Genomic DNA, 26,529 nt, shown 5'->3' on the forward strand with positions numbered 1-26,529 from the left:
CAGATGCTCGTGTGTCTTTGCTGGGATATGTTTGGCATTTGAAAGTGTTGTAACTCATTCTTTAAACTTTTAGAGAGACTAGGTGAGAGATTGATTGCTAAGGCAGCAGCTGCCAGTGGAGACTAGCTGCTGAATTGTGGATTCACCTCACAGGAATGACTCTCAGACAGCTGATATAGAGCAGAGTTAAAGCTAAAGTTGAAGGTTTGCCATTAGAATTTAATTTCATGCACAAACATGGTCAAAGGCATTATTAACTACACTGTCTATTGAGCTACATTCTTAACATTGACTGCACTACCAAACACATGACACACCTTTTTTTTTTTATTAATAATAACTCCCTGCTAAATATTTTAAATGTAATTAGTTTAGTTCTTCTCCTTTTTTATTAAAGAGAGGAAAGTTGATCAATTTTCAGAAACTAAGAACAAAACAGCCTTATGATGAAAGGCTGATGCTTCAGTTGACTTCCTGGTTTGTTTTGTAGTGTTTGTGATCACCTACATCTATCATATGTCTGTAAGGTAGCTCAGATCATACTCTATACTCACTGTGTGGCTGTCTCTGACTGTAATCTGATTACTTTTTTAAAGTAACGAGTAAAGTAAGGGATTACTATTGCAAAAACGGTAATTAGATTACCGTTACTTTCCCGTAGGAACGCTGCGTTACTGCGTTACTAAAACCGTGATTTTTTTGCGAGAGTGTCTCATGACAGTGACGTAAGCGAGTGCGCCGTTAGTGACAACAGCTGTGTGCGGATCAACAATGGATCATATATGGAGTGTGGGAGAGAGTATGAGCGTGCAGCGTTTAAAGCGTGGAAGTACTGACCTTACTTTGAGTTTGATTCCATAAAAAGTGACAAAAACATTAGTGTCCGCTGTGCGTGGGAAGAAAACTTCTTTTTACAGCCAAAAAACCCCCTAAACTTCCAAACAAGCACCGAGTAGCTACGACGTAATGGGAAACTCACAGAGAAACTCGCGGATTCTTCCACTGACCGCGGCACACCTGCACCAGGGTAAACCTCCGCCTACCCCACTCCTGCTTTACAGGTGGAAATAGAGCAACAGGACCGCTGAGTCTTTGACTTTATTTATTTTCTGCTGTGTTTTACTTGCATCTATTTGAAAGACTGAGTGTAAACACAAAAAATATTTTATTTTATGTGCTGGAATGTGCAGAAAATAGGTTTAAATGTTAAACGAATTTCTTCCAGTCAGAGAATGTTGCAGATAATTTAATGTTTGCTTGATGCATAAAGTTAAAAGATTAAAACTAATAAAACAAGTTTTAAAAAGAGACTTTTCCATTTGATTACATTTTGTATGATGGATTATGCAGAAAAAGTAGAATTGGGCTGAAAGATCTATCGCTTTGTTACCTATTCAGGTTGTAAATCGTGTTTTTAAAAAGTAACTAAGTAACTAAGTAACTAAGTAATTAATTACTTTTGAAAATAAGTAATCAGTAAAGTAACGGGATTACTTTTTTGGGGAAGTAATCAGTAATTAGTTACTGATTACTTTTTTCAAGTAACTTGACCAACACTGCTGACGACCAGCTCTATCAATTGTAAATATTAAATGTTTATGCAGTTAAATGCAGTATTTTCATTCAACTGACTGATTTCCCAGACAGTGCTGGTGCAGCCTGCACTTGTTTGAAACAGGACTTCCCCTCTCCATCATCATCAGGCTTCCTTGCTAACACGCTAAAGGTTTCTTCACACTACAGAACTTTACACCTTTCCAACTTTTCATTGTTTTTCTCCCCTCATTGTCTTGTCATTTAACACTAAGAGGGCGCGCTGTGCTTGCACGAGCTATTCTTATTCTATATTCCTTTTAATACATTATAAGTCAGCATCTAGTGGTCATTAAAGGAACTGCATTTCAATCGATTCTCACGAGTTTCTTCGGGTTTTAGACTTGAACTCTTTTGAAATGTGTTAAATGTGACTGGCTGAGAGAGACATAATGGCAGCAGCCCATGCTTGTTAAAGAGATTTTCCCTGAGAACATGGCAGTTTTACATGTGGAGCAGTGGGTTGGTGGGAAGCTGTCACCATAATTATGTGTTGTTTATTTTCTGCTGGCTTGTCATCCTGTGCCGCTAGCTTGGTTAGCCTTTGCGTCGTCCTTAAAAAGAGGGCATGTGGTTTGTGGCATTTCACCGCACGTGTTTGTGCCACTAATTCAAGTGATACCAACTGACTGCTGTGGGAACTGTCATCGGTCGCTCTTTGCAGCCCAGTGACAGGAAATCAGTGCGAGACTTGTTTTATTAGATGGTGACTGAAACTGGCTGTTATGAACTGCTGCTAATTAAAACCAGGTTGCTGAGTTCAAACGAGGCAGTAAAGTGTGAAATCAGATGCACGATGTGTGTGATCACAGTCAGACCGCTACCAGCTACTTGTTTGCCTTTCCTAATTTCTGCATTCCTGTCCTTTTCTCTGTATTTTGGCATTTGTCATTTAGTTCTCTGTTCTTGTTGATTAGCCATTTTTCCCTCTTTTTATTCTCCTGTTCATAAATATTCCATGCCTTTATTTTGAAAGCATGTTCTCTGATGGTGCCCAGTATCTCTGCCTCACAGTCCTCTCTCACTCTATTATTTGAGTTTTTCTTCACCTCCATCTCTTCGCCCAGTGCTTCCTCTGTTGATCTGTGACATGCTCTTTTTATCCTCCCATCTTTCTCTGTCATGTTTTTAGCATGTTTCGAAATCTTTCTGTTTGCTGACCTTTGTCTTATAACACATCAGCAGCTACAAATGTGAACAGAAACAGCTATGCTAACAGCTATAAGTATACCTGAATACATGCCTGTATTTAAAGGTATGTATCTAGGTTTTTTCTTTTGTATATTTGTACATTGGATATTTCTGAACACTGTTCATATGTGCTGTAGAACTGTGCACCTCAGCCCATGTCTGCACTGAGCAGGAGATCTCTGTATCTCTGTGTCTGATTGTACACATGTATAGTGACAATAAAAGGCATTCTCTGCATTTAGTATAAATCTGTAGAGAGAGAGTTTGTTAATTGTTACTCATCTACTCCCTCATGTTGCCACCTGTTACAGCTAAAAGGAGGATAAGGAAATGTTCTTCTGTTCGTTTAAGAAGCAAATATAGCGTTACTACACAAACACTGTTCAAACTAAAAGTCATATTTTCAAAATGCAGACCCATTTTCATGTGACGCTGTTCCACATCTTTAGCAAAGAGAATACAACTGAGACAGACAAACAGAAATATTCAGCGCGTCCCATCATTCACCAGGACTTTGATGTTTGGGCAATAATCCCAAACACCATGATATACAAATGACCCCAAAGGTGTGTAATGACAGTATTTGTCTCCCTGCCAGATGCGTACAAAGTGAAAATAAATTAGGAAACTACTGCGGCACCCTGAAGTGGCTCAGTGGGGGACGTGATCGATGGTAAAGGTTTGTTGTTTTTAAATGGAGAAACCAAAGAAACCAGTCACGCCCATGAAAATGTTTCTCTGAATTGGAACATTTTCGACCGTTGGGGTTAAATGTATGGACGAGAGGCAAGACCTTCAGAAATGTGAAGGTTGCAGTGAAGTTAGCTTTTTTTAATGCAGTGTTATGTCCTTTGTGGTGATGTCACCATTGCTACACAGAATATAAAAATGTCAAATGGATTTCCTAATCTACAATTCGTGTGCCTTTCCAACGATCTGTCATTTGTAATGCGATTACAGTAAATTAAGTGTATAACTTACTATAAAATTGTTCTTAGATCTTTTATGTCTTAATTGTTTCTATAAATGGTTTGCTCATTAAAAAACAATTTAACAACAAATGGTATCTACTGTGGTCTGGCACTGGTATATTTATAGAATTAGACGCGTCTTCAGCAATTAAACATGAAACAGAAAATAATTTACTAAATTTGCAAGATGGAATGATGTTGTTTTGGGCTGCTGCCATTTATTTTACCCACCTGGTGGTTTTGCCATTTCTGTATGACCTCTGTTGAACTTTTTTATTCCCTAAAGTTCAGCTGAAAACAAGGAATTCAAACGAGACAAATCCAGTCAGTTCGTGGGCAAAGGTGTTGGGATTACTCACATGTTTAGTAGTAGCCCTGTGATGTGTGGCTTACTCTGATCCCAGATGTTTTTGCAAATGTGGGACAATATCTCATTTTGGAATGCGGTCCTTGAATTTTCCATTTGAAAACTCATAAAGCCAAAAGGGAACAGCATTGTTTGGCCACCAAAGATCCAGAAGATTAGCTTATACTTCAGATATGATGTGTGTTACATAGAATCCATCTACATTAAGCCCACTTTGAGAAGATATATGACACTGCAGTTTACGTTCCTGTGTATTGACTCATGGAGACTCTCTGATGCTTCGTGTTTACTGTCGTCGCTAGCTAAAGAGATAAATAGTGCCCTGTGATGCATGGTAACCCTATAAACAGAACTTTCGGAGAGTGACGTGTTGGCCTAACATCAAACCGCAGTTAAAGCCGAGCTCCAGTCTTGTTCTTCGTGCTGCCCATCAACCAGAACGGCAGTATTTGTTATAATGTCTCACTCTCCAGTGTCTCATTCAGCACATTTACTGTATAGAAAATGTGTTGCACACTCGTTTTGTATATGAACACTATTGATTCATAGACAGATAGTGTCTTGGCTCTCATATTACAAGTTGTCATAACATCGTATGTCAGTGCTGTGGCTTGAATCAGCTGTGATAAGTGCAAAGATGTTGTACATTAAAGTCATATGTCTTCCATGACTGGTGAAAGAGTCGCTAACAGGCACTGCTCTGCTTTCTGACTCATTAATCATAGCTTGGCGAATAATGTCGATTGCTGCGACACATATGTCTTCAGGTCCGATCAGCTTCGGGTTCAGGTTGTGTGGTTTCGCAGCAGGAGAGGTTGCCGATGATCAAAGCTGACGGGGAAGTGGTAAGTTGACTGCGGTGTTTGGTCACCATCACAGGGCAACAGAATAATATGAAAACAGCATTTTTATCCAGCTTGTTTGTTTCAAAGTTCACTCTCAATTTATTTCTCATTTTTCTCACACTCTCTGGGCCTGCCTGTGGAAAACAATAACGACTCGTGGTTTTTAACAGACCCAAAGAATGACATTCAGAAACCTCAGAAACTTGTGGTGTTTTGAAGAAGCCTGGGATGACAAACTGCACTTTGAAAAAGTGAGCCAAGAAAAAAGAAAAAGGGCAACAGACGTGTGCGAGTCTGCAGGAAGTCTTCCAGATGCACCGTGTCAACGAGTCGAGCTCTAATTGATTTAAGATTGCTTAATTTTGTTCTGATTAGAGAGTGATCCTGTTCAGCTCCTTTCTTCTTTTGACTTTATTTATTTGGCTTTGGCTTAGACGCAGCTGGCCTCAATGTGTCGATGGTTCGGTGCCCTCTGTGAATGTCTGGTGCTCTCGCTTCAGTTTATTTTTGTTCCGACAAGTTCTTTTTATTTCATGTGGAGATCTGAGAGGTGACTGCACAGTGGGGCAGTCATCAGAGACAGTGTGTCACAGAGCAGTCCAACATGTAAAAGACAAGGTCTGCACAAACTTGCATGCAACTTCCAATGTATGGAAGAGATGCTGTTGGTGGAATATCTGCACCAACAGATAAGACACAGAAATGCACCACAGTAAAAAAGTACTTGTACATAGTCATTTATAAGGCTGGGTTGTGAAAGTCTTTCTGGGCATCTTCCAAAGTTTAACAGTGCACATATTGCCCAGCAAAAGAGAATAAACAGACTTTGGAAGATACCTCATTGGTGAGATGAACCCATTCTCTTGCGCTTATCCTTGTCAGAGTCACAGGGGAGCTGAAGCCTATCCCAGTGACCTGGGAACTGTCATGTTCCAGCTGTGTGCAGGCAGGGATTGGACCCAAACACAAACTCACTGAGACACGAGGAATAAACTCAAAAGCACTGCTCTGTTGCAGGAGAACGGGGAAAACAGAACTAAACCAAGCTGGGAAATGACTAACTGAACCGCGAGGAAACACAGGGAAACAGCCATGAGGGGCGACGCGACACGGAACAGAGGGAGACTCTGACATAAATACACAGGAGGTAATGAGGGAAGTGGAAGCACACAGGGAACACAGCTGAGAACAATTACACTTGACAGGACGGGGAGGACACGAAACTAGAAACGCTGACACCAAGATGTGGACTTTAAACGTAACACAGGAAGTACACAGACAGCCTGGAGAGAGAGAGGGAGAGAACATGAAGAAATACACGAAGGGGAGAGGAAAACACGGAACACAAGGAGTGGGAGCAAAGCACAATAACTCACATAGGCAACAACACAGGGGGAACATACAGGCAGAGAAGATTAAACACAGAACAGAAGGCACAGAGAAACATGAGGGGCAGGGGATCAAAACCTAGGAACCGTAGAATAAATCACAAATGAACCTGACATAATCCAAAGATCACAAAGAACTGAAAACGCTGGGTCAGGAGCAGTGTTGGTCAAGTTACCTGAAAAAAGTAATCAGATTACAGTAACGCGTTACTGTAATCTGATTACTTTTTTGCACAGTGATTCTTGTAGAGTTGATGTGGATGGCATGCCTGGGATTATTGTCATGTTTTTTGGCCCAGTTTTAGCTGGCTTCACATTAAGAATACTTTGGTATACAGAGGTTTCAGTAACGGGATTGTGCCGCTGTCCCGTTCTTCAAATCAAGGCAAAATCATCCTCATTGTGCTCGACTGTTGGTTTGAGGTGTTTTGGTTAATATGTGGTTTGCTTTTGCCTGACTGATATAGGAAGACTGATGCCAATAAATTCAAACTTTAAAAGCCAATATTCTAAATCAGAATACTGATTGATTTAGATATGCAAAACATGAACAAATTTCTCTAACGGTTATTATGTGTAGTTATTTATTTACTTGTTTACGCTTTGCCTGACTGTTCAGATGAGCAGGTTGTTACGTTTGTAGCATTCCACACGCGTTACCAAGAAGGAAGCTGCAGAGTGCCCTCTAGTGGACAAATAATGCAACTTAGGATGTTACAAGTTGAACGGTATTTCTCGCAATCTCTTCTTTACATTTTAAGACGTACATTATTAGCAGTTACATATATTGATGCTGATAGATGGCAAATAGATAATTTTAGGATCCACTATGTACCCACTGGTTTTTATATTTTTAATGCTGTCTGAATGAGAGTGTACTTTCTTTTCCCCATGACTGTATCGCAACTATGAATTACAAGCTTTACCCCCCTTACCTTTCCGTGCCTTTTTCCATTTTGTTTTTCACCCCACTTGCCTTGCTTTAAGCCTTGCCTTAATTACCTTGAGGAAGCTGGTGTGATTTCGCACCATATAAATAAAATTGATTTGAATTGCCTCCCTCAGCCTCTCAGTTGATGTGAGAAGCACATTGTCACTGTGTCCAAACAAACTTTTACACGAGTTTACAAAGCGCAATCAAACAAAACAGACGAGTGCATTTTGGAACTGGCCTTTGTTCATGCAGAAATGTTGGCAGAGATCACTTAGACTTGGACACAGCTTCAGTTCTTCTTTCTCTGTCCTCACTCCCTCCCCCTCTCCAGCCTGGAAACTAAATGAACCAGTGATATTATGACAAGCATTAAACCATGAGATTTGCTTGAAATAGTGTTAGGAAGTGCAATAAAAACAAAGCTGAGGGTTCAGCGAGGACAACGTGACTTCTGTGCTATTCTTAAACCACTTTATTTACGCATTTACTGGAAGCTCATGCATTTATAAGGCCAGGACACAATGCTTGTCTAGACTCCCATTCATGCGCCATCTACAGTAGCCTACATTTGGTAAAAATGCAGTGCAGTTAAGGTCAGTAGAATAAAAGTCTGAAGTCTAGTCGAGTCTATGGAGTTTCATTTTTCACAGTTTAAGCTTTGTGATTGCATCTTGTGGTTTAGCACGCTCAGAGAGAGGGATGTGCACCTGCCAAACTAGTCAAAACCACCTTGTGGTAGTCTCTTGCTACAGCAGGAGTCCATGAGGACATTTGATGATGTTAGTGATATGATATCACTGACATCATATGATGTCATGCACACACAAACTAAACACAAAATAACCGCTCGAGTACTATGTACTTTCTATCTGATATTTAAACACCAATGGATACATCAGAGAGCAACACGAGGTCAGGATCTTGCATGCAGACCGGAGAAGCTAGGCACCGAACCACCACCTTTCCGATTAGTCACTGACTTACTCTACAGCCACCCCAATAATACATCTTTAGAATGACCTAATTGTGTTGTTTATGTCATTCAAGCAGTTACTACAAAGACAGAGTTCCAGTTTGCAAATGCTTTTTCGAAGCTGGAAACTATATAAATGATTTCCCACCAACACAGCGGCCCATATATTACACATATGTACTCTTTTTTATGGCCTCCCTTTAAATGAACATAATATAGGGCTCTGTAACTAGAGGAGTGTCATGTCTGCTGCATTTCTTGTTCTTGTTTTTCTGTATTCCCTGAAGAGCCTCTCTCTTTAACACCATGTGGGGGGCGACCTTAGTAAACAGTGCAAGAGACAAGAGGAAAGACCTACCTGTACCTAAGAGGAAAAACCTCTTAGCAAAATCACAGTTTCAGATGCTAGCAGACAGGCTGGTCACACTATGCTCAGAGTTTTACATTTGATACTGAACAGAAGTATATCGTTTGTGCAGAGCAGCGGGTCTCATGCTAATATACAGGAACTCACAAAGACATCCGTTCATTCAGTGGAAGGTATATGTGAAGGTCCTATGGACCTGTCTCTTGATAGTTATTGTCTGAACTCTCTTATCTGACATTAGAAATTAAGGTGCTGTGTTCATTTTACTAAAGCTGAAAGGTTCTTCTAAGTGTAAATAATTACCAGCTTTCCTTTTCGTTATGACAGACTTTCCAAAGTGTTCCTTTCTGAATTGGAGTAAATATGGCTGTTTTAAAGGTGCTGTGGCGGTTAGTACTGTTTCATCATAGCAAGAAGATCCTTGGTTCAGCTCCTGCCTGGGGCTTTTTGTGTGTGTGGAGCTTCCATGTCATGGTACTCTGGCTTTCTCCCAGAGTCCAAAGATATGGATGGGTCCGGTTAATTGGTGAGTGAAAGATAGGCAGCTTGTCCTGGGTGTACCCTGTCTCTTGCCCTTTACCAAGCAGAAGGATATGGGTGGATGGCTTATTTGCTTTGAGATGAGGTTAGCTGGTGTGCTTTGCTTGCCATTTATGTAAGCTAGGTAGAACATTATAAACTTAAATGTATTAACTCTCATCAGAGGCAAGTCTTGTTTTATTAAGCAGGACAATGCCAAACTACATTCTGCAAATATGTATATATATAAAAAACACCCAGCACGCCCCTGTGGGCGGTTTATCCTTCAAGCTCGGATCCTCTACCAGAGGCCTGGGAGCTTGAGGGTCCTGCGCAGTATCTTAGCTGTTCCCAGGACTGCGCTCTTCTGGACAGAGATCTCCGATGTTGTTCCCGGGATCTGCTGGAGCCACTCGCCTATCTTGGGAGTCACCGCACCTAGTGCTCCGATTACCACGGGGACCACCGTTACCTTCACCCTCCACATCCTCTCGAGCTCTTCTCTGAGCCCTTGGTATTTCTCCAGCTTCTCGTGTTCCTTCTTCCTGATATTGCTGTCATTGGGAACCGCTACATCGATCACTACGGCCGTCTTCTTCTGTTTGTCTACCACCACTATGTCCGGTTGGTTAGCCACCACCATTTTGTCCGTCTGTATCTGGAAGTCCCACAGGATCTTAGCTCGGTCATTCTCCACCACCCTTGGGGGCATCTCCCATTTTGACCTCGGGACTTCCAGGTTATACTCGGCACAGATGTTCCTGTACACTATGCCGGCCACTTGGTTATGGCGTTCCATGTATGCCTTGCCTGCTAGCATCTTGCACCCTGCTGTTATGTGCTGGATTGTCTCTGGGGCATCTTTACACAGCCTGCACCTGGGGTCTTGCCTGGTGTGATAGACCCCAGCCTCTATGGATCTTGTGCTCAGAGCTTGTTCTTGTGCTGCCATGATTAGTGCCTCTGTGCTGTCTTTCAGTCCAGCTTTGTCCAGCCACTGGTAGGATTTCTGGATATCAGCCACCTCCTCTATCTGCCGGTGGTACATACCGTGCAGGGCTCTGTCCTTCCATGATGGTTCCTCGTCTCCCTCCTCTTTCTTGGGTTTCTGCTGCCTGAGGTATTCACTGAGCACTCGGTCAGTTGGGGCCATCTTCCCAATGTATTCTTGGATGTTCAGGATGAGACAACGAACATCCAAGGATCCAAGAATAAAAAAAAAAAACACCCAGCACGCCCCTGCGGGCGGTTTATCCTTCAAGCTCGGGTCCTCTACCAGAGGCCTGGGAGCTTGAGGGTCCTGCGCAGTATCTTAGCTGTTCCCAGGACTGCGCTCTTCTGGACAGAGATCTCCGATGTTGTTCCCGGGATCTGCTGGAGCCACTCGCCTATCTTGGGAGTCACCGCACCTAGTGCTCCGATTACCACGGGGACCACCGTTACCTTCACCCTCCACATCCTCTCGAGCTCTTCTCTGAGCCCTTGGTATTTCTCCAGCTTCTCGTGTTCCTTCTTCCTGATATTGCTGTCATTGGGAACCGCTACATCGATCACTACGGCCGTCTTCTTCTGTTTGTCTACCACCACTATGTCCGGTTGGTTAGCCACCACCATTTTGTCCGTCTGTATCTGGAAGTCCCACAGGATCTTAGCTCGGTCATTCTCCACCACCCTTGGGGGCATCTCCCATTTTGACCTCGGGACTTCCAGGTTATACTCGGCACAGATGTTCCTGTACACTATGCCGGCCACTTGGTTATGGCGTTCCATGTATGCCTTGCCTGCTAGCATCTTGCACCCTGCTGTTATGTGCTGGATTGTCTCTGGGGCATCTTTACACAGCCTGCACCTGGGGTCTTGCCTGGTGTGATAGACCCCAGCCTCTATGGATCTTGTGCTCAGAGCTTGTTCTTGTGCTGCCATGATTAGTGCCTCTGTGCTGTCTTTCAGTCCAGCTTTGTCCAGCCACTGGTAGGATTTCTGGATATCAGCCACCTCCTCTATCTGCCGGTGGTACATACCGTGCAGGGGCCTGTCCTTCCATGATGGTTCCTCGTCTCCCTCCTCTTTCTTGGGTTTCTGCTGCCTGAGGTATTCACTGAGCACTCGGTCAGTTGGGGCCATCTTCCTAATGTATTCTTGGATGTTCGTTGTCTCATCCTGGACTGTGGTGCTGACACTCACCAGTCCCCGGCCCCCTTCCTTCCGCTTAGCGTACAGCCTCAGGGTGCTGGACTTGGGGTGAAACCCTCCATGCATGGTAAGGAGCTTTCTTGTCTTTATGTCAGTGGCTTCTATCTCCTCCTTTGGCCAGCCTATTACCCCAGCAGGGTACCTGATCACGGGCAGGGCGTACGTGTTGATGGCCCGGATCTTGTTCTTACCATTCAGCTGACTCCTCAGGACTTGCCTGACCCTCTGCAGGTACTTGGTGGTTGCAGCTTTTCTAGCGGCCTCTTCATGGTTCCCATTCGCCTGTGGGATCCCCAGGTACTTGTAACTGTCCTCTATGTCTGCAATGTTGCCTTCTGGTAGTTCAATCCCCTCAGTTCTGACTACCTTCCCTCTTTGTTACCATCCGACTACACTTCTCCAGTCCGAACGACATTCCAATGTCATTGCTGTATAGCCTGGTAGTGTGGATCAGTGAATCGATGTCTCGTTCACTCTTGGCATACAGCTTGATGTCATCCATGTACAGGAGGTGGCTGACAACTGCTCCGTTCCGTAGTCGGTATCCGTAGCCAGTCTTGTTAATGATCTCACTGAGGGGGTTCAGGCCTATGCAGAACAGCAGTGGGGACAGAGCATCTCCTTGGTAGATCCCGCACTTGATGGTGACTTGTGCTATGGGCTTGGAGTTGGCCTCTAGTGTTGTACGCCACATCCCCATTGAGTTCCTGATGAAGGCTCTTAGGGTCCCATTGATCTTGTACAATTCTAGGCATTCCAGTATCCAGCTGTGGGGCATTGAGTCATAGGCCTTCTTGTAATCAATCCAGGCAGTGCACAGGTTGGTCAGTCTGGTCTTGCAGTCTCGGCTGATTGTTCTGTCTACCAGTAGCTGGTGTTTTGCGCCTCTGGTATTCTTGCCAATTCCTTTCTGTGTCCCGCTCATGTATTGACCCATGTGCCTGTTCATCTTAGCCGATATGATGCCTGACAGGAGCTTCCATGTAGTACTGAGGCAGGTTATTGGTCGGTAGTTGGAGGGGACCGGTCCCTTCTTGGGGTCCTTGGGGATCAGGACCGTCCGGCCTTCGGTTAGCCATTCCGGGTGTCTCTCGTTAACTAGCAGCTGGTTCATTTGTGCTGCCAGACGCTCGTGGAGTGCAGTCAGCTTCTACAGCCAGTAAGCGTGAACCATGTCGGGCCCTGGTGGATATCTGCCACTGTGATGGTTACTGGACCCTGTTCAGGGAGGTCGCTGTGGTCAGCCCTCAGATCCTCTAGCCACTGAGCATTGCCGTTATGGGTTGCATCCTTCTCCCATATGCTCTTCCAGTATTGCTCCGTCTCCAGCCTTGGTGGTGCTGTTCTCTTATTGTTCCCTTGCCACTGAGAGTACACCTTTGCTGGTTCTGTGGAGAACAGCTGGTTTATTCTCCTGCCTTCTATCTCTCTGGTGTACCTCCTGAAGCGGCTGGCCAAGGCTGTGAGTCTTTGTTTGGCAGTTTCCAAGGCCTCAGGTATGGACAGCTTGCTGTATTTCTTAGGCACCTTATTTGTCGCACCTTTCTGCAACTCCGTTAGTTGGCTAACCTCCCTCCGTGCTACTTTGATCTTGCCCTCTAGCCTCCTTCTCCATGGAGGGTACTGCCCCTTGTCGCTGTTCAACTTGTAGCCAAGCATCTCACTGATCACTGTTGCCGTATTGTAGATCAGCTTGTTAGTGTCGGTAATCGTGGTTGTAGGTATTGCCCGTAGTGCTGCATTAACATCATCTAGCAGACCTTCTGAGGGAACTTCACGTAATCTTGGTAACCGGCTATGCGGGATCCAGGTTTCAAGCTTGGCCATGATCCTATTTTTCAGGTCAGTTCCTCTCGCACTCAACGATCCTTCTCCTATCGCACTTGGGGCTATGTACCCAATCTCGGGTGGGGGTGATGATATCTCCCCCCTGACCTGGCGTCCTGACTCCTCCTTGCCGTAGCATTTGTGTTGTACCTCGTCAATCTCTAGCTGTGAGAGCAGTCCCTTCTTTCAAATGTTGGAACACTGAGCTACTAGTTGTTTCGCCGTCATTGTGGATGTTGGGTATCGAAGAATCCATAGGTCCCTCATCCTATTCATGTAGCCCCTTCCGCCGGGGTTACTTGCATAGTAGCATTCCAACAACGCCCTGTTTTCGTCTCTTGCCCACCGATGCCTTCTTGTTCCAGTAGCCCACTTTTCGTCAGGGTGCCCTGGTTCCTCAACACCTGACGCGGACCTTGTTGATCCGGGCGACGTCCGAGCCGGCATGCCTTCATATTTATCTGTCTCGCTCATGTCTGCGGTAGGCTTGCTTAGCATAGGGGGTCTAGCCTTAGGACCCTTACTGGATACAGACGCCCCAGGCAGGAATCGAACTTGCGATCCTCTGTTCCAAAGGCGTGTAGTCTAACCACTACGCTATCCAGCTGCTACTGGTATATATATATATATATATATACCGTGCCCCTGCACGGTATGTACCACCAGCAGATAGAGGAGGTGGCTGATATCCAGAAATCCTACCAGTGGCTGGACAAAGCTGGACTGAAAGACAGCACAGAGGCACTAATCATGGCAGCACAAGAACAAGCTCTGAGCACAAGATCCATAGAGGCTGGGGTCTATCACACCAGGCAAGACCCCAGGTGCAGGCTGTGTAAAGATGCTCCAGAGACAATCCAGCACATAACAGCAGGGTGCAAGATGCTAGCAGGCAAGGCATACATGGAACGCCATAACCAAGTGGCCGGCATAGTGTACAGGAACATCTGTGCCGAGTATAACCTGGAAGTCCCGAGGTCAAAATGGGAGATGCCCCCAAGGGTGGTGGAGAATGACCGAGCTAAGATCCTGTGGGACTTCCAGATACAGACGGACAAAATGGTGGTGGCTAACCAACCGGACATAGTGGTGGTAGACAAACAGAAGAAGATGGCCGTAGTGATCGATGTAGCGGTTCCGAATGACAGCAATATCAGGAAGAAGGAACATGAGAAGCTGGAGAAATACCAAGGGCTCAGAGAAGAGCTCGAGAGGATGTGGAGGGTGAAGGTAACGGTGGTCCCCGTGGTAATCGGAGCACTAGGTGCGGTGATTCCCAAGCTAGGCGAGTGGCTCCAGCAGATCCCGGGAACAACATCGGAGATCTCTGTCCAGAAGAGCGCAGTCCTGGGAACAGCTAAGATACTGCGCAGGACCCTCAAGCTCCCAGGCCTCTGGTAGAGGACCCGAGCTGGAAGGATAGACCACCCGCAGGGGCGTGCTGGGTGTTTTTATATATACATATATATATATATATATATAAAAAAAAAAAAAAACCACCCAGCACGCCCCTGCGGGCGGTTTATCCTTCAAGCTCGGGTCCTCTACCAGAGGCCTGGGAGCTTGAGGGTCCTGCGCAGTATCTTAGCTGTTCCCAGGACTGCGCTCTTCTGGACAGAGATTTCCGATGTTGTTCCCGGGATCTGCTGGAGCCACTCGCCTAGCTTGGGAGTCACCGCACCTAGTGCTCCGATTACCACGGGGACCACCGTTACCTTCACCCTCCACATCCTCTCGAGCTCTTCTCTGAGCCCTTGGTATTTCTCCAGCTTCTCGTGTTCCTTCTTCCTGATATTGCTGTCATTCGGAACCGCTACATCGATCAGGTTACATACATATATATATATATATATATATATATATATATATATATATATATATATATATATATATATGTATATTTAAAGCAAGGTTCACTAATAACAGTCTAATTTAGCTTACCTAAAGTCCAGACCTGTCAACCACTGAAAATATTTGACAAATTATAATTAGTGCTGTCAGCGTTAATCTCGTTAAAATGACGTTAACGCCATAACCGCATTAACAGCTTCAACGCATTAGCGCAGTTAGCTCATTAACGCGTTAGCGCCGTGCAGCCCCGCGCACGGGGCAACAGCACTGCCACTGACAGCACTAATTATAACAGAAAGAAAAGCTCCATGTTTGATCCCCTCAGTCTCCCAGCACGTATGACATCGCCTCTCGTCTGTCTGTCCTTCCTTCTGCCTGTGTTTGTGTAACCTGTCTGCACTGTCTGTTACGTCAACTTCACCACCTCAGACTAAACACAATGCAAAGTCTCTTTCTCTCTCTCTCTCTCTCACACACACACACACACACACACACACACACACACACACACACACACACACACACACACACACACACACACACACACACACACAGGGGTGGCCCTGTTTGATCCCTCTTAAAGTCAGTCAAGGGTGTTACATGTTTCCAGTTCACTTCAGGCCCATCAACATGCCCCATTGGAAATTTACTGGCCTTTCAGCAGCACAGTCGGGCCCTATAAACACACTCGTGCACCACCAGTGTGCACTAACACACACATAGACGCAACGACACAATGCAGACACTCACACCAACACACCCCTGTCACCCCCTTTTACAGTGCCTGAAGTTTGGTTCGGCCGCCCGCTGTGCCAGGGTCGGCCCCTTAGGACAGCGTGCCTGCCCTTTCTCCCAGTCTGTGTGTGCACGTGTGCGTGTGGCCCTCGCATTCCTGACTCTGGTGTCATCCGTCTCATCAGACATTTCCCGGCACATAAACTCTCACTGACACAAGTTTATTTATGAAGTCTAATGGGCTGTTATTCCAGCACGCTGTCGTGGCCGACTTTATCTTGCTCACTTCCCTTTATGTCTCTCTCTCTCTGTATCTCTCCATCCAAACAGATGTGGATGAGTGTCTGGACAACAACGGTGGATGCCAGCAAGTGTGTGTTAACACCATGGGGAGCTATGAGTGTATGTGCACAGAGGGCTTCTTCCTCAGTGACAACCAGCATACCTGCATCCACCGCTCTGACGGTAAGACATCAGTGGAGAAAGAGTGCAGTCCACAGTGAACTCTCACCGTGGACCGCACACAAAACACTTTTTTGTTTCTGTGAGGCAACAAGTCTAATTCATATGATGGTTCATTGGTTTTGAATCTTGACTTTTGAAGCACATGGCTCAACTAGCAACATCAAATTATTTGTTCTAAGACAATAACTGTAACTGACCAGTGATGTCGTAGATTTGCAGTTTGAGCAACACTAAACGTGATAGTGCTCGTGATAGTGCTAATATAAATGTGAATATGTGGAATAAAATTCATTGTAAAATTCCAGAATTTACATTTTCTATCACAGATAATTATGATGATGACCTTTTTTCCAATGTCATGAGCACCAAACCAAGTCTTGATAAGGAGGATAAAAATAGCTCATAATCATGATGTGAAGCTTTTCCCAGTCAGTCCAGATGGGAATATAATTTTGAGGTGTCAAAATCCAATGCAAAACTTTATGGATCTGGAAAAAGAATTGCCACATAGGCATGAAGATGTAGGCAGGCTATTGGACAAACTGTGGCAAACAAGCTCTGTGTTTAATTATTCCTCCAATTTAATTCAATTCAATTCAGTTCAGTTTTATTTATACAGCGCCAAATCACAACAACAGTCGCCTCAAGGCGCTTTATATTGTAAGGTAGACCCTACAATAATACATGCAGAGAAAAACCCAACAATCATATGACCCCCTATGAGCAAGCACTTGGTGACAGTGGAAAGGAAAAACTCCCTTTAACAGGCAGAACCAGGCTCAGGGAGGGGCGGGGCCATCTGCTGTGATTGGTTGGGGTGAGAGAAGGAAGACAGGATAAAGACATGCTGTGGAAGAGAGACAGAGATTAATAACAGGTATGATTCAGTGCAGAGAGGTCTGTTAACACATGTTCAGTGAGAAAGGTGACAGGAAATGCTCAATGCATGATGGGAATCCCCCAGCAGCCTACACCTATTGCAGCATAACTAAGGGAGGATTCAGGGTCACCCGATGCAGCCCTAACTATATGCTTTTGCAAAAAGGAAAGTTTGAAGCCTGATCTTAATCCAAACTGGAAGCTTCTTCTACAGAGGAGGGGCCTGAAAACTGATTCCATTCCATAAAATTATTTCTCTTGACTGTTTTCATCACTCAGTTTTGTGTTTCAGCCGAGGATTTTGACTACAACCTAGGAAGGTAGACAGAACATTTTGAATTCAGTAAGACAGTCACAGAACCCCACAGCCACCCTAGCCTTTGTTGATGAAGAAAACACAACCACTGAATACACTGAATACAAATACAACCACAACAATGTATGCCACCTTGCAGGAGATCTAGATGCTGAGAATAAAGAAACCCATCTGCACATCATAAAACCTATTGTTCAGGCATTTACACACCAGATGTGTAACATCTGTGTGCATTAAAAATATTTTGAGTCAACTAAATAGCGTCACCTGAGCAGCTGTCGACACTGACCATGTAGTCTGATCATTTTTTCTGATCCCAATCAACAGATCTGAGCAAGTGCACACATGACTCAACGTGCACACCAGTACTGAATATACAAATTGTAGAATAATACAATTTTACCTGAGACAAGTAGCTAGATGCTGCTCTGTGTCTGAAGTGATTTCACTGCCTCCTCAGAGGCAAAACTCGGTAGCTAAAAAGCTGCAACAGCCCCAGTATGATCCTAAGATATGTAAGAAAGTGGCCATGATACAGCTTCAATTCCTGAAGCAAACCTTGAAATTCTCCCTGTTGCTTCCTTCTTGTGAGTTTTGGATGAACTGATTCCTTCTCGTTTGGAAACATCAGTACCAGCTCATCATGGCTTCATATTGACTTCATTTTCTTCACAGTGCTTTCTTTGAGGAGATAATTTTCACAAAAACATGTTCGGTTTGTACATGACAAGTTCATATCTTGAAAATTATGAATTTTGTGTCGCTTTCACAACATGATTAGGTTGTAACGGCCTTTGCTCTACACTGCTGTAAAACGTATTTGCTCTTTACCTGGTTACTTTTTTTGCTTATTTGTCACACTTACATGTTTCAGATCATTAAGAAATTGTAAATATTAGACAAAGATAACCAAAGGAGACAACTTTCAGTTTTTAAATAATTCTTTTATTTAAGGGAAAAATCCATCCAAGCTTACCTGGCCCTGTGTGAAAAAGTATTTGCCCCCTAAACCTAATAACTGCTTTACCACCCTTAGCAGCATCTTTAGCAATATCTTGCATTCAGTCTTTCACAGCGCTGTGGAGAAAGTTTGCCCCGTTCTTCTTTTCAGAAGTATTTTAATTCAGCCACACTGGAGGGTATTCATGTATAAGCAGAGTGTAAAATTGATTGGATTGCAGTTTTAAACAGGACCATACTCCTCCCGATCAACTACGGATGCTCCCGGTGCCAGACATCCACAATCCATCAAACACTGTGTGCAGGCTGCCGTCGAATACAAGCTGGCGGGAGGTACGCAGTTGGTTGGAGAGCGCAGTGGACTGGAAGAAACACGGTTTAACTGCGACATGTGAAAAGTTCAGTGTATCCTGGAGCAATTTTAGTTTTACAGCGGAGAGTCCTAGAAAGAGATTTCAGGAGAACCACCCTTCTCTCACCTTGGGAGTAGCAGGGAGGCCAGCGAGACGTCCTTTCTGTTCATTTGTGTGGAGAAGGCGGGCTCTTGTCTGTGCCCACAAACATGCGAGGCTTGTAACCTAGGGGCACTTTGAATGGAGAGAGACCTGTTGCAGATGAGGTAAGTGACTTATGCGCACATTCAATCCATCCGTCCATTACTTGAGCCAACACAGCGGAGGTCTGCCTTCCACTCTTGGTTTAATCTTTCTGTTTGTCCGCAAATCCGGAACTCAGGTTGGCTCCAAGAGGTGAATGGAAAACCTTCCATAACTGGGATATGAAGCGGGTTGTCGGTCTGACACAATCTCCAAAGGAATGCCATTGAGCCTGAAAACATGTTCAAGATGGAGATTAAACGTTTCAGTGGCAGGAGTTTGATAATTTAGAGAAGGAACTATGAAATGTCCTGATTTAGAGAATCTATGGAAGAAGGCCTGTGACAAGGATCCAGCTTAAACTCCCAGGATTATCTTCCCCACTGTGTGTGAGCATGCAAGAACGCTCTCTGGCTTAAGATCATCTCTATCAGGTGAAAACTCATGGGAAGGGGCATCAGGCTTTATATTCCTTGACCCTGGATGATAAGAAACGGAGCAGCTGAACAACCAAAGAGCAGAGACCAACATGCCTGAATTCTGCCTTTGGTGTTCTGCACATAAGTCAAGTTCCTATGGTTAGTCCATATTACAAAATGTTGCTCGACCCCCTCTAAGTCCTCTGAAAACACAACTTAGAAAAGTTACTGAGGGTGTGTGAAACACATAGAGACGGATCTCAGTTAACTGCTGCAGCATGCTGAATACAAAGATGTTCAGAAAGTGTCCGAGGACATCAGTTACTAGGACATGAAACATGGTGGGGGAGTGTTTCGTTAGTCCAACAAGCACCACCAGGTATTCAAAGTAGTCCAGTGGTGTGTTGAATTCCACTTGTCCCCTTCTGACTAAAGATGGAGGGGCTTGAAAGCAGAACTGTTTCCTGGCAGTGGGTATTTCTTTTCTTTCTTTCTTTCTTTTTTTTTTACAGTGATCTAAGGAAGTCCATAAATGGCCTGAGAGTCCTATCCTTTTTGTCCACAAAGAACAACCCTACGCCCACTAGAGATGAGGTGGGCCTGAATATACTTCTCATGAATATACTTCTCAATCGTCTCTCTTTGCAAAGTCAGCTGGGCAGATCCTAACAGAAGGAAAGGGGCAAATACTTTTTCACTGAAAATCACAGAATGAAAATGGCAGTTTTGCTATTGGAATGATGGTATAGCCAATGATAGTGATGCTCAAATGGGAAACATGAAATGTTCCTGGAAAACATTTTATCTTTAGATTGTGATGCTTAATGTGAGTTAATACAATTCAATATAAGGCCTCAAGGGCTTTATAGTTTAAGGTAGAGACCCTAATAAACCCAATGAGCAGATGATCTCATATGAGCAAACACAAGACGATAACCTCTGACAGAACTGGGCTCATGGAGGGAGAGCCACTGCCCTTCCTGACAGACATGCTGTGGAAGAGAGCCAGAAATCAGTAATAACTAATGAAATGCAAAGTGGAATATAAATATCCAGGTAAGGAAATCCCCAAAAGTTGATTCTCTTTATCTGGACGTAGCGTTTTCAGTGGGAGAAACGTTTCGTCATTCATCCAACTGACTTCTTCATTCTCAGCTGACTGCAGGTTTAATCAACCTTTGTAAACAATGCATTTGCACAATGACTGAAACTAGCAGCAGAACAGTGGCCTGTAGGTCTGTTTCTTGATCCCTGAAGACGTCATGTAGATGAGTGATGAAACGTTTCTCCCCAAGTCCAGATGAACAGAATCAACTTTCTGGGGCATAACTAAGAGAGATTTCATGTTGACCTGACCCAAGAAACAGTCACTATATATATAAACTACTATGCTTTGTCAAAAAGGAACGTTTAAATCTAATCTAAAAAGGAAAGGGTGTCTATCTCCTGGATTCAAACTGGGAGCTGGTTCCACAGAAGAGTGTCCTGAAAGGTGAAGACTCTACATTTTTACTTTGAAATATCTCAGGAAGCCCTAGTAAACCATCAGACTGAGAGCAGAGTGCTCTATTGGGCTTATACGGTACTATGAGGTCTTTAAGAAAACATGGTGCCTGATTATTCAAGACCTTGTGTGTGTGAGGACAAGGACTTTAAATTTAACAGGATCCAGTGAAGTGAAACCAGTACAGGAGAGCTATGTCCCTGTCAGTACTCTCTCAGGTGTTTTGGATCAAAGGCTTTTCAGTGAGCTTTTAGGACAGTCTGATAATAATGAACAGGAATTTATAAGAATTTAGCAACTCTGATGCCATTATCAATATTTCTTATTCTTATTATTTTCTCAAAATAATATGTAATGTAATATCAAAGACCATTAACTGCAGACTGTGTGGTCAAATGTTTGTGATGTTTTCCTGTCTTTGTTGTGAAGTGTTGGGGTCATTAGTCAAAAAAACAGTAATGTATGTTACACATATTAAACAGAACTCTTAAATACAGTACTTTACTTAATTGCTCCCAGGAGAAAGCCATTTGTTGCACTATTCCTATATTATTTTTGTGTTTCTCCACAAAATGACCCAAAATGCACTGGCTTGTAATTACCACCGTCCCACACACCAACACAAATCTCTATCCTAATGAGATCCACGTGTCATCTGTCTCTTAGCTTCACTGTGATGAGCTCTGAAACCTGACTGGAACTCTTCAAATAAACTGTTTCTCAGCAGTGATGCAATAACGTAACAGCTTAAATTTGTTTTTTAGTCCTAAAACGTTTTTTGTTTTTTGTTCTTACGAGCTCTTCAGCCCGCTCAACGAAGCCTGGAAAACACACGGCGAGTTAAAGAGAGCCACGTCCACTGTACTGTACTTTAAGACACATTCGGTCAGGATTAACTGAAGAAATGCTGTGAACATTTGGGAAGTTTTCATTTTGTTTGATAACACAAACTTGTGAAGGAGAATCTTTGTATTATCATATAAATATTTAGTAAGTCGGCCATTTAATAGTTGATGTTTCTTTGCTGTTACTTGGCTGTTTGAGTCAGAATCAGTGAATGAATAACAGTTAGCACATTGTTTTAGGTCATTCCAAATGTTTAGAGCTGAGCTATTCATGCTTGTCAAGTCAAGTCAAGTTGGCTTTATTGTCACTTCACCCATATACAGTTAGTACACAGTGAAGCGAAACAACGTTCCTCCAGGACCAAGGTGCTACATGCAACATAAATTTACAACATAAATAAACAGAAAACACTAAACTAGCTAACTAAGAGGCCTAGTTAGCTGGCTAGCAGAGACAAGACAGACTGACCTAACATGAATTACAACATAAATTAACAAAAACTAACTATCTAACTATCTAAGGAAGACTTTTTTTTTTCATGTTAACAGACAGCAGACAACAAAGTGCACGTGCAAATGTGCACGTAAATGGTGCTCAGTAGTCGATGTAGTCGATTTTGATGTAGAGTAGAATTTAATGTGGAGCATTAGAGGGAAATGGGAGACAGAGTGTCCAATATGATGTCTTTTTGCAATTCTTTTTGATTTTCCTTCCCAGTTTTTAAGTCCATCACAAAAATAAAATAAAAAACATGCAAAAAAAAATTATGTAAAGACCACAGAAGACTAAATTTGTGTGCATAGTCAGCAGCACGCACACAAATGAGACTGTGTAGGTTAATTTGGCACTTTTTACAAACATTAGAAAGCATACTATGTGCTGATTGTGCAAGAGACCATTTTTTTTAGTTCAATAAACACTTGTTGCAATATCACAGAGCAGAAATTGTGCACATTTTCATGCATAACAGACTGCACTTATGATTAAGTAGATTAGACATACCCTCATCAGATCTGACAAATTAATCTGTGCTACTCTTGGTAGATTGGCTAAAGTACTATACTATGTACTGTCAGTAAGACCTGCAGCTGTTTAAAGACAACTGGCATTATTATATCCTTATCTTTGTCCACTTCTATGCTGCTCTTTGCACTTAGGAGCATAAACAGTAACTCAGTTTGGTGTTCAAGACAGCTGCTGAGCTGCGACCTGCACAGTGTCTGTTTATGAACACAAAATGCTGCTGCATGAAGAGGCAGATGAAACCGTGGTCTCGTACGATGTTACATCTCTCTTCACTTGCATCCCAGTCACAGAAGCGTTGGTAGTTTGTAAGAGATCACAGGATGACCCCAACCTCAGCAACAGGACCGCTCTCAGCATCGACCAAGTCTGTTTGAACTGTGTCTTCATTCCACCTACTTCACATACAAGGGTCAGTTCTACAGGCAGAAACATGGGTGTGCCATGGGCTCCCAGTTTCACCCATCGTGGCCAATTTGTACATGGAAGAAGTGGAAAAGAGGGCTTTGCTATCCTACCCTGAAACACCACCACTGGTTCAGGTATGTGGATGACACCTGGGTGAAAATCAAATCTCAGGTCGTTCCACATTTCACGGATCACAGTAACCTGGTGGACCGACACATCAAATTCACCAGGGAGGATATGAAAAGTGGCAGGTTAGCCTTCTTAGACTGTGAGATTTCCATCAGTAATGGGGGACATCTAAAAGCTGACGTGTACCGGAAACCTACGCATATGGGTCAGTATTTAAGGTTTGACTCTCATCATCCACTGGAGCACAAACTGGGCGTCATCAGGACGCTACAACACAGAGCGAACACCATCCCCACGGACACAGCAGCCAGGGAGGCAGAAGAACATCAAGAAGGCCCTGAGTAACTGTGGTTATCCCAGCTGGACTTTTGTCAAAGCTGATTAAGGAACTGACCCCCCAGCCCTTTATTCCTTCAGTGGCCTGGTTTCAGTCATTATGCAAATGTCCTGTTTATACGATTGAAACCTGCAGTCAGCTGAGACTGAAGACGTCACCTGGATGAGTGACGAAACGTTTCTCCCACAAAACGCTACGTCCAGATGAACAGAATCAACAGTTTCTGAGTCACATTTCTTTACGTTGTCCTTCCAAGGAGTCAGACTTCCTTATCATTTTTAAAATGGTCTGATCAATCAGATTGACGACCTGTCTAGAGTGCACCTGCCTCTCACGCTATGACAGCTACTATAAGTTAAAGAAAATGGATGGATGGGCAGTATTTCATCAGGCTTTCTGAAGCTCTTTCATAGTTTTTCCTCAAATACAAACTAAGCAAGCTTCCAGAATGGTTTGATGCCTAAAGGACTTTAGTGAACTTGAAGTTCTGTAAGTAGACTGTAACAACAATTCACTACGATGTAGGCACTCACAGAGCTCCTTTATGAGTTACTTTTGGCTAACAAGCCAAAATAAGTTAATGCTGAGACATATAAAAAAGAAAATGAATTTGGTTTGTGTTCGCATGTTTGACTTGCTTTATTTTTTCAGTTAGTTAAATTTTACAGTGTTCAGTTTTCATGGTTCTTGTCCAAGTGTAACCAATAATGGCTTAAGGTGGTAGCACATTCTCACTTTATCATTCTTCCTCCCCCTGCTTGCTACAAGATCCTGCCCCTGACCAAGCTATACATGGAAACCGCATTTGTATAATTCCTATCACTGCTGCAGATTATAAGGAAATATTTTATGGATTAAAGGCACAAAATCACAGCAACAACTGCCTCAAAGTGACTATAAGAGAAAGCCCCAACAATTAGCTGCTTAACAAAAAGTGAGGTTTGTATCTGTGGCACATTCTCTCTGTCTGCTCCTCCTGTTTGCAGGACAAGAGACCCCAAAACAAAACAAAACAACTAGTTGAAAAATACGTGAAAAACTGAAAGGTGCATTTTGTTGTGTTCAATATTGTAAACTTATTGTGAAAAGTAACAAGCACAATGATTTAGTAGAATCTGTAGTACTGGCCCTGTATTTACTTGGTGTTGGATTGATACCAAAGTTTGCAGCATCGCAGGGCATTAGTCATTTTGTCTTTGGTAAAGTGCAATGGTTAACATCCCAGAGAACACCTCAGGCTGTAAGTGCAACAAATATCAGTCATTTAGCAAGATGCTATCCTGATGTTTGCTGCTATTACAGTTATATTTGTACATTTGAAATTACTTTTTAAATAGTAAATATTCTGAATTAATTATTTACATCCTCACTGTGAACACATCACAGAGATAAGACAGAAAAGAGGAAGTCTTGTGAGAGGTCATCATAATACTGATCAAATACAGGGAGTGCAGAATTATTAGGCAAATGAGTATTTTGTCCACATCATCCTCTTCATGCATGTTGTCTTACTCCAAGCTGTATAGGCTCGAAAGCCTACTACCAATTAAGCATATTAGGTGATGTGCATCTCTGTAATGAGAAGGGGTGTGGTCTAATGACATCAACACCCTATATCAGGTGTGCATAATTATTAGGCAACGTCCTTTCCTTTGGCAACATGGGTCAAAAGAAGGACTTGACAGGCTCAGAAAAGTCAAAAATAGTGAGATATCTTGCAGAGGGATGCAGCAGTCTCAAAATTGCAAAGCTTCTGAAGCGTGATCATCGAACAATCAAGCGTTTCATTCAAAATAGTCAACAGGGTCGCAAGAAGCGTGTGGAAAAACCAAGGCGCAAAATAACTGCCCATGAACTGAGAAAAGTCAAGCGTGCAGCTGCCAAGATGCCACTTGCCACCAGTTTGGCCATATTTCCGAGCTGCAACATCACTGGAGTGCCCAAAAGCACAAGGTGTGCAATACTCAGAGACATGGCCAAGGTAAGAAAGGCTGAAAGACCACCACCACTGAACAAGACACACAAGCTGAAACGTCAAGACTGGGCCAAGAAATATCTCAAGACTGGTTTTTCTAAGGTTTTATGGACTGATGAAATGAGAGTGAGTCTTGATGGGCCAGATGGATGGGCCCGTGGCTGGATTGGTAAAGGGCAGAGAGCTCCAGTCCCACTCAGACGCCAGCAAGGTGGAGGTGGAGTACTGGTTTGGGCTGGTATCATCAAAGAGGAGCTTGTGGGGCCTTTTCGGGTTGAGGATGGAGTCAAGCTCAACTCCCAGTCCTACTGCCAGTTTCTGGAAGACACCTTCTTCAAGCAGTGGTACAGGAAGAAGTCTGCATCCTTCAAGAAAAACATGATTTTCATGCAGGACAATGCTCCATCACACGCGTCCAAGTACTCCACAGCGTGGCTGCAAGAAAGGGTATAAAAGAAGAAAAACTAATGACATGGCCTCCTTGTTCACCTGATCTGAACCCCATTGAGAACCTGTGGTCCATCATCAAATGTGAGATTTACAAGGAGGGAAAACAGTACACCTCTCTGAACAGTGTCTGGGAGGCTGTGGTTGCTGCTGCACGCAATGTTGATGGTGAACAGATCAAAACACTGACAGAATCCATGGATGGCAGGCTTTTGAGTGTCCTTGCAAAGAAAGGTGGCTATATTGGTCGCTGATTTGTTTTTGTTTTGTTTTTGAATGTCAGAAATGTATATTTGTGAATGTGGAGATGTTATATTGGTTTCACTGGTAAAAATAAATCATTGAAATGGGTATATATTTGTTTTTTGTTAAGTTGCCTAATAATTATGCACAGTAATAGTCACCTGCACACACAGATATCCCCCTAAAATAGCTAAAACTAAAAACAAACTAAAAACTATTTCCAAAAAC

General features: G+C 43.4%; 1 protein-coding gene across 2 annotated transcripts in view; it reads left to right on the top strand.

Annotated features, from left to right (window-relative positions):
- Positions 1 to 26,529, top strand: part of scube1 (signal peptide, CUB domain, EGF-like 1) — a 124,509-nt gene that overhangs the window by 25,440 nt on the left and 72,540 nt on the right. For both annotated transcript variants that reach the window (XM_085251739.1, XM_085251740.1), the window contains exon 4: positions 16,085 to 16,219. In XM_085251739.1, the coding sequence (XP_085107865.1) occupies positions 16,085 to 16,219 (135 nt within the window). The remainder of the gene's footprint in view (positions 1 to 16,084; positions 16,220 to 26,529) is intronic.

The sequence above is a fragment of the Mchenga conophoros genome, linkage group LG17 (assembly GCF_057382185.1).
Source record: "Mchenga conophoros isolate Kocher_MC1m ecotype Shallow Benthic linkage group LG17, M_conophoros_male_GT1.1, whole genome shotgun sequence".
Lineage (NCBI taxonomy): Eukaryota > Metazoa > Chordata > Actinopteri > Cichliformes > Cichlidae > Mchenga > Mchenga conophoros.